We start from the raw sequence: 12,742 nt of genomic DNA, 5'->3' as shown, positions 1-12,742 counted from the left end.
TCTGCTTTTTGGCAAACGGACCTCGCAGAATGAGGCAAGACGCCCAATAACGATCCAAAACCCGAATTGTTACGCTCGGCTGGCGAATTCTGCACAAATCTGATCCACCAGGCAGCAATCAGTGCTTCACTTCAGCGTTTACGACGGGCTCGTTTTTATTTCTTTTGCCTTGTTCCTCCAACATGCACCATGCAGAGATTTAGTCAGCCAATGTGTGCGTGCGTCGTCGTTGTTGTTGTTATTGTTGTGGGGTTCTTGAAATGAGCGCTGCTTTGTGGAGCTCGTGCATGCCGGATTTACCAAACCGCACCAGAACAATAGGCAAAGCGACATGACACAACATGAAGGTCACTCGCTTGCAAAAGAAAAAAAAAAAAAAACTAAAAATTACATCTGAAATGACCAAAAATACCCACAATAGCGCTGAAACAATTGGTTGATTAATCGATTAGAATTTCAATCGCTAATAATTAGTTTTAGTCATTTCGATCATTGTCTGATTGTCTTCCTTTTCTCCGTTTATATCTTCATATAATTAATTGCAAAAGAAAAAAACAAAAAATTACATCTGAAATGACTAAAAATGCAAAAGAAAAAAACAAAAATTATATCCAAAATGACCAAAAATACCCACAATAGCGCTGAAACAGTTGTTTGATTAATTAGAATTTCAATCGCTGATGATTAGTTTTAGTCATTTCGATCATTGTCTGATTGTCTTCCTTTTCTCCGTTTATATCTTCATAAAATTAATTTCTTGGTTTTTTTTGGCCTCTGCTCAGACTAAGGAAGACATTTGAAGAGGTCACTTTGGGATCTCATCACTTCCCATCAAACTTTGGATTTATTTATCACAGCCTGTCACCTTCGATTGATTCATTGACAGTGAAATAATCTTTAGTTGCAGCCCTCGTCTGTATTAGCTAATGTGTTTTTAGTTCACAAATAAGACAGATATGGCAGATTCACATCGGGATCTCTGCTGTTATCTATCTCCGGTTGATGTTAGCACTGCATTTAATTCAACTCCAGTTTCCTGATTTGTACATTTCTGAGTGAATGGATGCCCACAAAAAAAAAAAAAAAAGTCTTCCAGAGGGAAAAACCAAAAGTGTAAAAAGTTCTTATCACACACAGCATGGAAGGCGTTTTCCACCTTGTTGTGCTCTGACATCGCTTGAACAGAAATTAGAGAGTCCAGAGCTTTGAAATTATTCCACAGTTTCCGGTCGGTGGAGTTGAATCACTATTCAGTTCATTTTTTTCATGAGTTTGAGTGATTTACCATCGCATGCATCGGCTGTACTCGATTTTGGTATCAGTTGTTTTTCAAGATTTCATTTCCACTTGGTCACTCGTGGGCGTGCTGTGATGAGTTTAATGTTTAAAAAATCAACAAGCCAACTCAAAAGGGCTACTTCACATAAATAACATTAGAAATTTGCTGAAAAAAAATCACTTTTTTACATGGGTAGATCATCAACTATGACAAAAGTTTTGTGAGTCTCACTTTTTATCTTTCCTGGTTGTAAGCAGCGACTGGTGGGGCTCTGCTGCTCAGCTTCTCTCTGACCAATCAGTGGCCAGCAGCGTTTTCTTGTCTCATTTTAGTGTCAGTAACCCTAAATTCTGGCTACTGGAAAGCCCAAAAAAGTGGGAGGAGTAGGTATCGTAAAATGGAAACGGGGCCTGAGAGCTCGTCTCTCGTGAGCTGACGTGAACACAGAGTTAGTCAGGACTGAAAGCAGCTTCTGGCCGGTCAGTGGGCTCACCTCCCTCCCTCCCTCCACGCAGGCGTCTGAACACGTCCAGCCTGCTGTGTGACTGCCAGCTCAAGTGGCTTCCCGTCTGGGTGGCGGAGCGAGACTTCCTGCCCCACGTCAACGCCAGCTGCGCCCACCCACAGCCGCTGAAGGGCCGCAGCGTGTTCGCCGTCAGCCAGGACGAGTTCGTGTGTGGTGAGTGATGCGTTCACATGGTCAAACACCTTCTCTCTCTCTCTCATGCACACACACACTCTCTCACACACACACACTCTCCTTCTAGCGCTTGTTAAAAACAGCCATTTATCCGTGACAGGTTTTCCATTTATGAACTGACCCAGATTGTTAAGTATTTCCCGCCTAATGAGCCTCATGAAGGTTATGGAAATTTACATGGGATGTTTTCAGAGTCACTGTCAGAAAGAAGCGCTAAGGAAATAACTCGGTAATATTTTTTCCCCCCCACTTTAATTCTCATCATGTGAACCAGTTATGCCTCAGATGTTACGACTTGCTGGAGTGTGTGCAGCTGCTAGAGAGTTAAGTTTGTTGAAATCAAGGCAAACTGATCGAAAACAGTGACAGAAACAAATCTGAGGGTGACACAAAAGTTTACTGTGAAATTGAAGTGTCCATATTGATTAACATTGTATTCTCAGCATCAAGGAGGTTATTTTGGAAGTCAAATTCAGGCACACTTTGACTGATAATGGATAATATATCCTAGTTTATGATTGTTCTTGTATTGGTGTTACTTAGTCTCATATTGAGTCTTAATGGGATAATCCCTCTTGTTTCCAATGCAGTTTCACTTGTTCAGAGAAAAATTGCTGAAACAAGTACAAATGTCTTGAAACAAGGCAGAATAAAACAGATCAGCCCCTAGGATCAAGAAAGTGACACTTGATTCAAGAAAGTTCTGGTCACAAGTTGATGTAAGAGTTGGAAGCATTTGGGATTATCTCATCCCACCGGCAGATCCTACCAAGAGACTAAGTTATGTGCTTTTTGCAGCGTGTGAACATTTTTTTTTTTTAAATCTACCACTTTCCTTTTCGTCCAGATGACTTCCCGAAGCCCCAGATCACAGTCCAGCCCGAGACGCAGTCGGCCATCAAAGGCACCAACGTGACGTTCATCTGCTCGGCGGCGAGCTCCAGCGACTCCCCGATGACGTTCGCGTGGAAGAAGGACAACGAGGTGCTGAACGACGCCGAGATCCACAACCAGGCCCACCTTCGGGTGCAGGGCGGAGCGGGGGGCGAGACGGAGGTGACGGAGTACACGACCACCCTGCAGCTCCGCAGCGTGGAGTTCTCCAGCGAGGGAAGGTACCAGTGCGTCATCTCCAACCACTTCGGATCGTCCTACTCCACCAAGGCCAAGCTCACCGTCAACAGTAAGTGTGGGATGGTGACTCACTTTGTTGATTTAATTCTTTGTTCATCTCTCTGTCTGTCTAACAAGCCTGTCTAACTCTGTAAACGTCATAAATTCACTAAATTTGAGGTCTTGAAGCAGGTCAAAACAAGAACTCCTAGTTCAGTTGATCCATTTTGATCGGTTCTATGTGATCTGGTGAGGTTTCTGTTCACCTCAGTACATTGGGGCTGGATGAGCATTTTGTTTTGTGGAGCTCAAACCTTCACAGCTTTGGTTTCTTCATTTTGGCTTTTTAATTGTTCTTGAAATTAACTCCATGCAGCATTTTTAGAAATAGTCTCAAGAGGTTTTCACTTCAACAGATCGCTTGCTTTGATCTGATTCAGTTGTGAAGTTGGTACTTTGGTCCCATCCAGCTTCTGTCTGCTTGATTGATTGAAATTGAACCCTGCATGTTGACTTCCTTCTCTTTCATTTCTCCCATTTCCAGTGCTTCCCTCCTTCACCAAGATGCCGATGGACCTGAGTATCCGAGCCGGAGCCACGGCCCGGCTGGAGTGCGCCGCCGTCGGCCATCCGTCCCCTCAGATCGCCTGGCAGAAAGACGGAGGCACCGACTTCCCCGCCGCCCGTGAGCGCCGCATGCACGTCATGCCCGAGGACGATGTCTTCTTCATCGTGGATGTCAAGACCGAAGACATTGGCGTTTACAGCTGCACGGCTCAGAACACAGCCGGGGCCATTTCGGCTAATGCCACGCTAACTGTTCTGGGTGAGGATTGGTTTTGTGTTAACATTTTAGTTCAAAGTAGAGTGTAGTTTTAAGTACAAGTAGTTAAGGAACAGCCAGAAACGTTCCTAGGACCAGACCTGGCTAGAATGTATAAATGAGTTAAATCCTTTCTTGTTACGAAGTGCAAACATAATTTGGATGGAGAGATTGTGAAAATTGTGATGGCCGAGCTGTCTCATTTGTGATTACCACAGCAGCATAAAGTGGAGATAATATCAAGATTCATGTTTTTGGACCATGATATATACTGTTATATTTTTGTATTGCAGTATTTTTAAGTTCCCCACCAATTAATCCACCCAAAATTTCCCTGGATTTCTGAACCATAGGGTTACATTTCTCACATTTTTTTTAAAACCCTGTACTCATGAATACTAATCTCTCTGACAGAAACGCCGTCCTTCCTGCGGCCCCTCATGGATCGCACTGTGGCCAAGGGTGAAACCGCCGTCCTGCAGTGCATTGCCGGTGGCAGCCCACCTCCAAGGCTGAACTGGACCAAAGACGACAGCCCGCTGCTGGTGACCGAGCGCCACTTCTTCGCTGCAGCCAACCAGCTCCTCATCATCGTGGACGCGGCAGAGGCCGATGCAGGGAAATACACCTGCGAGATGTCCAATGCGCTCGGCACCGAGAGGGGCAACGTCCGGTTGGCGGTCATACCCAACCCTAACTGCGACTCCGGGGTGCCGAACGGCGTGGGGGTCAGTGCAACGGGTGTGGCAGGATCGGACGAGGATGGTTGGACCACGGTGGGCATTGTCATCATTGCGGTGGTGTGCTGCGTGGTGGGCACGTCGCTAGTGTGGGTAGTCATCATCTACCACACCCGCCGACGCAATGAGGACTGCAGCGTCACCAACACAGGTGAGAGCAGCTGGCTGGGTGGCATGACAGTTTGTGAGTCTGTCTTTCAAGCGCAGATTTGATTAATTGCTGTGCTTCAGTGGGCTGATGACTGAATGACTGAATCTTCTTGTATTTGCTTTGCAGATGAAACCAACCTGCCTGCCGATATCCCGAGCTACCTGTCGTCCCAGGGAACGCTGGCTGACCGACAGGACGGATACATCCCGTCGGAGAGCGGCAGCAGCCACCAGTACATCGCTTCGTCAATCAGCGGCTTCTACCTGCAGCCTAAAGACATGAACGGTACGACAAAAAATATTCTTCACCTCGGTTTTGAAAGTGAATTTTTCAAGTCGCGTTAAAATGTCCACAAATTCCTCACGGAGAGTTTCCTTTTCACGTGCAGGTCTTTGTCAGCTGGACACAGGAAGCGAAGCAGACATTGAAGCAGCCATCGATCCTCTGCTCTGCCATTACCAAGGTCCGATCGGCTCACTGCTTCGCCGGGACAACCTGTACCCCGCTGACCCGTCCGAGGCCTTCACAGGTCAGGACAGTTTAGATCTTGGGAGATCGATCATGTTGTATTTTACCTTGAAAATGTTCTCTCGACCATCACAGTATAATCAAATACTGATGATCCAGTTTGAGATTCTTAAAATGTATCAAAAGTTAGTGTGTCCAAGGCTTTACCTTACTTGAGTAAAGCATTTTACCAGTGAGAAGGAAACTCATCATTTTCCCCTCTTACCTTCAGGCTGTTCCATCGACCAAAGGCCCATCTGCATCGACTCCTACAGTGGCAGTCTGACCACCTCCAGAAGAAAGGACTACTTACCGTGCGGCGGGGCGCTGTCAGACCCGTTCGACCTCTGTTCCTCCAGCATCCTGATGCAGCTCCCTAATGCCAGTCTCCACCGCGGATCCCTCCACCCGCACGCTGACCGCCGCCCGTCCACAGATGAGGTCGACGGGACCGACTACGTCCGGCCTCACGAGCGAGTTTCGCCTTCCAGCACTTTCATGGGTGAGTCTGAAGTCAGCGTGACGAGTTTATCAGCGGTGTTCACACCTCTATTCTTGCTGGTGGCTTACAGTTTGGGCTTGTGCTAGATTTTATTTGAATTTTCTTAATGGATTTTAATTTTAGTTTAATTTGCACTTTGGTCGTCCCCAGTTGTCAGCAGAAACCTGATTGAATTTTTGAACGTTTGAAGGACTTCATCACCGAGAAATCATCCAACCTCATGATAATAAATGGCAAATGCTTCAAACCAGATATTTATGTCCCTCAGATTTTATTCCCCATTTTTGTCATTGCTAATTACCCATGTGATCTATGATCCTTGTCATTGTGCGGCTGCCCTGTTGGCCAGAGAGAATTTGTATTTGTATGCCTTGTGGTGCATATGACCATAAACTTGAGCTGTCGACAGGAAACAAAACTTTGATATCAGCCTCCTAGTGACATTTATGAGAAGACTGTATTATTTGTAGCTCCCATGTCTCCTTCTATGCGTCAAGAAGTGTGTATCAGCACTGGTGGGCAGGTTCAGAAATCATACTCACTTGCTGCTCTTTAGGAGAATGTTTCATATTTTGGTTCAAGCTCTTTGTGCAAATGACAAAGATCAAAGGTCTTCACCGTTAAAGCCTCAGTTTGTGATTTATAGCGATAAAAGCCAGTGTATTTTCATATTAAAATCTTTGCTGGTGCAGCTTCTGAGCAGACTTTTTGCTCTTCCTCTCTCAGGAACATTTGGGAAAGCTCCCTGGAGGCCTCAGCAGGACCTGTATCCAGGGTTTGGGCCACCGCCGGCCGCGCCTAACAGTATAACTCTACATGAGAACCTGTACGCAGCGCTGGACGCCGATTCAGACCACGAGGGGAACCGAAACAACAAGGACTCTGGGTCAGAGCGGAGCACCGGGGTTTACGAGCAGCCGTTTGACAGCAGCAGGACTGATCCCGTCCCGCACGGCAGGACGAGCACGTAGCCGAAAACAGGCACGACAAAAAGCACAGAGCTTCTGCTTGCTCGTTTTTCATGAAGACAACGACCAAAAAAAAAAAACAAAAAAACATTTCTACCTCACTGAAAAGACTTTTTTTTGCAAAAAAGGACTCTGCAAATGTGCAACGAGTGAATGTAAAGGACGATGCGTCGTCCCTGCAGAAAAATGAGGGGAATATTGACAGCAAAGGACTGTTTTTATGGGATACAGCTTCAGTTAAATGATATAGATGAATATATACTTTTTTATATAAAGTTTATTATATTTTGTAAATGAATTGTGTACAGATATGAGAAAAGTAAGCAATAATAATGGTATTTTGTTCAATGCAGCTCTGCGTGTTCAGTTATTCCAGCCTAAGCTTTTTTTTTTGTGTTCTTGCTTTGAATGAAGCAACATTTTGCACATACCTAAACATAATAAAAACACCTTAACATGTGCTGCTAAGTTCACTGACCTGCTGCGAGTCTTCACTGTTTACATCCAGCATGCAGAGGACATGCTGCTGGCTCAGGCCATGAAGTATGGGGGAAGGGGGGGTGTTGGAAATAATGACCGGCTTTTTAGAGCAGAACCACAAACCGCCAAGGACGCAGCGTCTGTCATCAGCCAGCCCCCCCACTGAGAGAGAGAGACAGACAGAGAGAGACAGACAGACGGAGAGAGTAAGATTCATGGCTGTCTCACTGCATATTTTGACCGCTTGGTGTTGCAGGTTTTGGTTTCATGGCAGTGATGTTGTGATGAGCCCACAGAACGTGAATATGGAGTAGAACAGTCATTTGGCTGGTAGAGAATAAAATGCAGCTGTGGAAAGAGAGTACTACAAAGTGCTCCTCCAGTAGAAGTACTGTTCCTCTGCTGGTATGTGACTGCAGTAAAAGTAGAAGTACTGTTCCTCTGCTGGTATCTGGCTGCAGTAGAAGTAGAAGTACTGTTCCTCTGCTGGTATCTGACTGCAGTAGAAGTAGAAGTACTGTTCCTCTGCTGGTATCTGACTGCAGTAGAAGTAGAAGTACTGTTCCTCTGCTGGTATGTGACTGCAGTAGAAGTAGAAGTACTGTTCCTCTGCTGGTATCTGACTGCAGTAGAAGTAGAAGTTGTGCAGTAAAAATCTACTGCAGTAAAAGTAAAAAGTGTCTCATTTAAAATGTCCTGGCAGTAAAAGTGAATGAGCTCCTTTTTCCAAACAGTAACTGTGTACTATTAATACTTATACTGATAATATTGACATTAATATTACTTCTGATACTACTGCTGTTATTATTGTTGTTACTAACTGCTTTGATTGCTCTCATTGCTAATAGTACTAATAGGGTTACTACTAGCACTATTACTACTATTGCTACAGCTACTAGCACTACTATTACTACTAATACTGTTACTACGAATACTGCCACTGCTATTACTACTATTATTACTGCTACCAGTTGTGATATTGCTACTGTTACCATCACTACTACTATTAATACTCTTATTAATACTAGGCGTACTTATTTTGTTACTATTTTGTTACTATTTTGTTATTATTACTACTACTAATATTACTAACACTGCTACTACTACTATTGCTACTGTTACTAAAAATGTCACTACTACTGCTACTGTTGCTAATAGTGCCTCTACTACTACTGCTACTACTACTAGTACTGCTACTATTATTAATACTGCTACTATTACTACTGCTACCACAACTACTACTCACGCTATTGTTACAACTAATACTATTACTACCAATACTGCCACTGCTACTGCTACTATTAGTACTGCCACCAAGTAATATTACTACTATTACTAATACTACTTATACTGCAAACATCAATATTAATATTAATACTTCTACTGCTGTTATTATTGTTACAAAAACTGCCATAATTACTCCCACTGCTAGTTGTAGTAATAGGTCTACTACTAGTACTACTAGGCTACTACTACTGCTACTATTGCTACTTTCATTAATACTACTTATACTGCTAAAATTACAATTAATATTACTACTGCTACTGTTGGTATTATTATTATTATTATTGTTCCTAAAACTGCCATGATTAGACTGCTAGTGGTATTTATAGGGCTAATACTCCTATTACTACTAGTAGTACTAATACCAGTAGTAGTATTGCTGCTACTATTATTACTACCACTATTTCAAGCACTACTCCTATTACTCTTATTAGTGCAATCCCAAGATTCAATCACTGCTATTACCTTTACTGCTGCTAATACTATTACTAATCTTCTCGTAGTACCTCTGTAGTACTGCTGCCTCACAGTACTGGGCCTGGTACACAGCAGCTCAGTCCACACTGGGCACACTCTGTCTCTCTCTCTCTCAGCACATGGAGGTCTCAGGCTCCTCGGTGGATGACTCACCCCCCGACACAAACCCCACACGCCCCTCCCCCACCCTTCAAATCCCTCAGCTTTTTCTCCCCCTGGTTTGTTGTTTCAGGCCTCTCCTTTTCAACATGAGGGAAAAAGGTGTGCTTGTGCACCAGGCTAGCTGTTGAAACTTGCACTTGGAAAGCGTCTTGCGGCCTCGGTGGAGCTGTGTTTACGAAACGGCAGATTCACGATGGTGGTGCCAGCAGCAGCAGGAGGAGGAGGAGGGGAAGGAGGAGGGGGATTTAGTCAGACTCCCTGTTCAAGGACACTTTTTTCAGTCATGCATTTAGTCTGGAAGTGTGGAAAGATTTGGATTTGAATCTCATGAAATGGACTTCTTCTTGTGATAATTATCTGCGTCCAAGAGCCGATCTGTGTTTGTGCTCCCACTCGCTCTCAGTAGGTGTGTGGAAACGCTGACGAAGGGGTTTGCTTTCATACGATGTGTTATTTAGTTCTCATCCCTCCGCCTGAGTAATGTTTAAGTACACCTGGCTGCTGGCTGCCTCGGTTTGTATGAACTCACCCCACTGTAAAGGAATGAGGGGGGTTTGTTGGAAGTCTTGCCAGTTCTTTGAGGAGTTCTTGCGATTGAGACAAGATGGTGGAGCCACACACATCCAAACACCTGGGAAACAGCTGCTGCTGTATTCAAGGACCAGTCCACTTCTCAGGGGAGGGGGAGGGGAGGGGGAGGGGGGGGAGAATCTCACAGCTGAGTCCCATCAGGTTGGAGCAGAAACTGTGTCTAACAAACCTGACAGCTCTGCAGTGATGAATGATAAACCTGGTGGATTAGTAAAGTCCTGATTGCACCGACTTGTTGAGCAGAACGTGGCGATGATTCAGATTCAAAGCTGAGACAGAAGTGACTAAATGTTCAGAAACAGACTTTAGCCCAGAACAGACACTTCATTCTGCAACAGGATGTGCAGGGTTTGTGGTTGTAGTTTGTTTTGTTTTTTCCTTTGGCTTCTCAGCCACTCCATAAAGGCATTTGGGTGTTAAAGTGAATTCTGTAAACTATTTTCAAGCTAAATTGAATTTGAATATGTAGTGTGTGTGTGTGTGTGTGTGTGTGTGTGTGTGTGTGTGTGTGTGTGTGTGTGTGTGTGTGTGTGTGTGTGCTTTGTAGTTCTCTGAGTCCACATGGCGGTGAAATCTCCTCATTAGCTGCTAATCCACAACACTGGATTTGTGTCTCTCCATTCACTCCAACAGCAAATCAGCTTCCAAAATAAAATCACACTTTTAGATCAGAAACCAACACCAACAAAGAAGATTATGATAATATAAACAACAACATGTCCTGGTTCCCATTTTTTTTTTTTTTCAGTGTAATTACAATGATTTGTTAAAGAACTATCATGTTGTTTCTTCCTGGCGTAAGGTTACTAAGTGTAAGTTTCCTGCAGACGCTACCTGCCGGATCTACTTTTCGATTCAAATAGGAAAATAACAAGGAAAGAGCCGTTTGCTTTCCTGAAAAAAAAAAAAATGGGTACCGGGATTCGTTGTTTTTATATCGACATAATCTGCGTTGTATTCATAATTTATGCTCTGTTAGTGCTGTTTGAGCAGAAAAAAAAAAATTTCACTCCCAGTTTCAGTGCCATCGCTATTTTCCCTCTAGACCTACACAAACTGAATTCAACAAGTCCACACCTGTTCTCTCACAAGGCATTCTGGGAAACAGGGAATCAATAACCACAGTAGAAACAGATGAGGAAGGTTCGGGGAATGTAGGTTCACCGAAAAAATAAATTCTTCACCACCAAATAACTCGTGGAATGCATGAAGCATCGCAGACTGATGACACATGCTGCAGCAGTGGAGGGGGATTTGAGGGGATTTTTCCTTTAACTGCTCTGGCGGCTCTGTGGCCGCGGTGGGAGGGAAAGTGTGACTTACTCACTTCCCGGTCCAGATTTTCGCAGCTGGTCTGGTGGATTCAAACCAGCAACCTTCCTGTTACAAGCCGCTTTGCTTTTGATGAAGACGTGCTGCCTCTGGTTGAGGCTTTCCGCCTGACCGAGCGACGCATGTTATAATTAAAGGAGCGCATGCAACTCACCTCAAACTAGTGAGGCCAGATTTTTTTTTTTTTCCTTTTCTAAAGTCTCTCAAAATTCTGCGATTTATGCCTTACGCTGCATTCATGGACACTAAGAACTGGGAAACTGGGAATTTCCTTCTTCCCAGGTGGAGAAAAGACATAAGACAAACAGAAAGTTGTGTTTGTTTGGCTGCTTCACTGCAGACATTAAATGGAGGAATGAAATGAATCAAAGGCTAAAGGGTGACTGTGCACTTTTACCATTAATATCACATAGAACAACCCAAGATTTCAATTGTGCAAGCGTCCAAGTGCAGTGATTGATCTTAAAGTGTGCCATAAACAAAGACAAACGTCAAAGTCCTGAAAACCCTAAAGGAATCCTTCAACAAAAGACACCTTCAGAGTCGCTGTCAGGTTTATTTTTGGCACTTTGATGGAGCCAGGCTAACAGCTCCCATAGACTTCAAGTCTTTATGCTAAGCTAACATGAAATGTTACCCACTGGAACTAAACCAGTGGACGTCCAGAGGTGGAAATCCAACATCCGTCCAACATTCGTCTCAATCTCGGGAAGTGAGAAAAAGAGGATTTTGCCCAAAACGCTGGAGTATTCCTTTAAAACACAACATGACACGATATGATACAATACAACATGATCTAATACGATGCCTTATATGATAGGACGATGTGCAGAATCACAAATAATCACAAAAATCAGTGCATCAGGTCGACATAGTTCACTCTCATGTTAAAGTTATAGAGTTTACGCCTCTGATTTTGCTGAAGCTTTTATTTAAAATCAAAACAGACGCCTGCATGAAGTTTTTTTTTCTCTTTTTAACGTGCGAGATGGGACGCTGCACGTACTTTTTGTTCTGTACATCCATGTGCTGATTTATACTGACGTGACGCCACAGGGCTATAACGCATTGCAGTTTCCGACCAGGAATTCCGAGTTTGCGGGCCCTAAACGTGGATTTTTTCCTCCTCAGAGGTCAGAAACTTCCCTGTTCCCACTTATCGTGAACGCAGCATTAGCAAGCAACTGAGACGCAGAAGATTTCCACTGTTGGAGGAGGATCCAGCGGTCTCCTGCAGAGGCTGGCAGCCCGGGGGGGCGGGGGGAGGGGGGCACCGGCCAGATTGCAGAATAATTCCCCCTCTTTGATTTTGGCTCCAGCGAAATGAGACAGGAAGTCGACGATTCGTCCAGACCACCAGCGACTGGGAGCCGGCTGACTGAGTCCACTGGCCGCTGCTCTCAGATCAGCCTCTCATCTCCTCTTTCCTCCTTTCTCCGCAGTTCACAGCGATGAGGCAGACTGATCTGAGGTCAGCTCCTCCTCAGGTCAGCGCTGCCCCCCCACCCCCACCCCCCATCCCGCCGCCTCAGCCAAGAAAATGAATTTAGCATGCCAGCGCCTTATCTCACCGCCAGACACTCTGAATTTTGTAGCTAATTTGCCTTCATTGCTGCCAGATGTGGTGACATGG

The 12,742-nt window shown here is 44.5% G+C and overlaps 1 protein-coding gene across 1 annotated transcript in view; it reads left to right on the top strand.

Annotated features, from left to right (window-relative positions):
- The window catches only part of lrig3 (leucine-rich repeats and immunoglobulin-like domains 3), a 36,288-nt gene extending 29,345 nt beyond the window's left edge, over positions 1-6,943 (top strand). The window contains exons 12-19 of the mRNA XM_030046132.1: positions 1,795-1,958; positions 2,827-3,162; positions 3,637-3,918; positions 4,330-4,806; positions 4,933-5,091; positions 5,195-5,335; positions 5,546-5,815; positions 6,542-6,943. Of these exons, the coding sequence (XP_029901992.1) occupies positions 1,795-1,958; positions 2,827-3,162; positions 3,637-3,918; positions 4,330-4,806; positions 4,933-5,091; positions 5,195-5,335; positions 5,546-5,815; positions 6,542-6,786 (2,074 nt within the window). The 3' untranslated portion in view covers positions 6,787-6,943. The remainder of the gene's footprint in view (positions 1-1,794; positions 1,959-2,826; positions 3,163-3,636; positions 3,919-4,329; positions 4,807-4,932; positions 5,092-5,194; positions 5,336-5,545; positions 5,816-6,541) is intronic.
- Positions 6,944-12,742: the final 5,799 nt, after the last annotated feature.

The sequence above is a fragment of the Myripristis murdjan genome, chromosome 23 (assembly GCF_902150065.1).
Source record: "Myripristis murdjan chromosome 23, fMyrMur1.1, whole genome shotgun sequence".
Lineage (NCBI taxonomy): Eukaryota > Metazoa > Chordata > Actinopteri > Holocentriformes > Holocentridae > Myripristis > Myripristis murdjan.
This window is presented reverse-complemented; position numbering and strand designations above follow the sequence as displayed.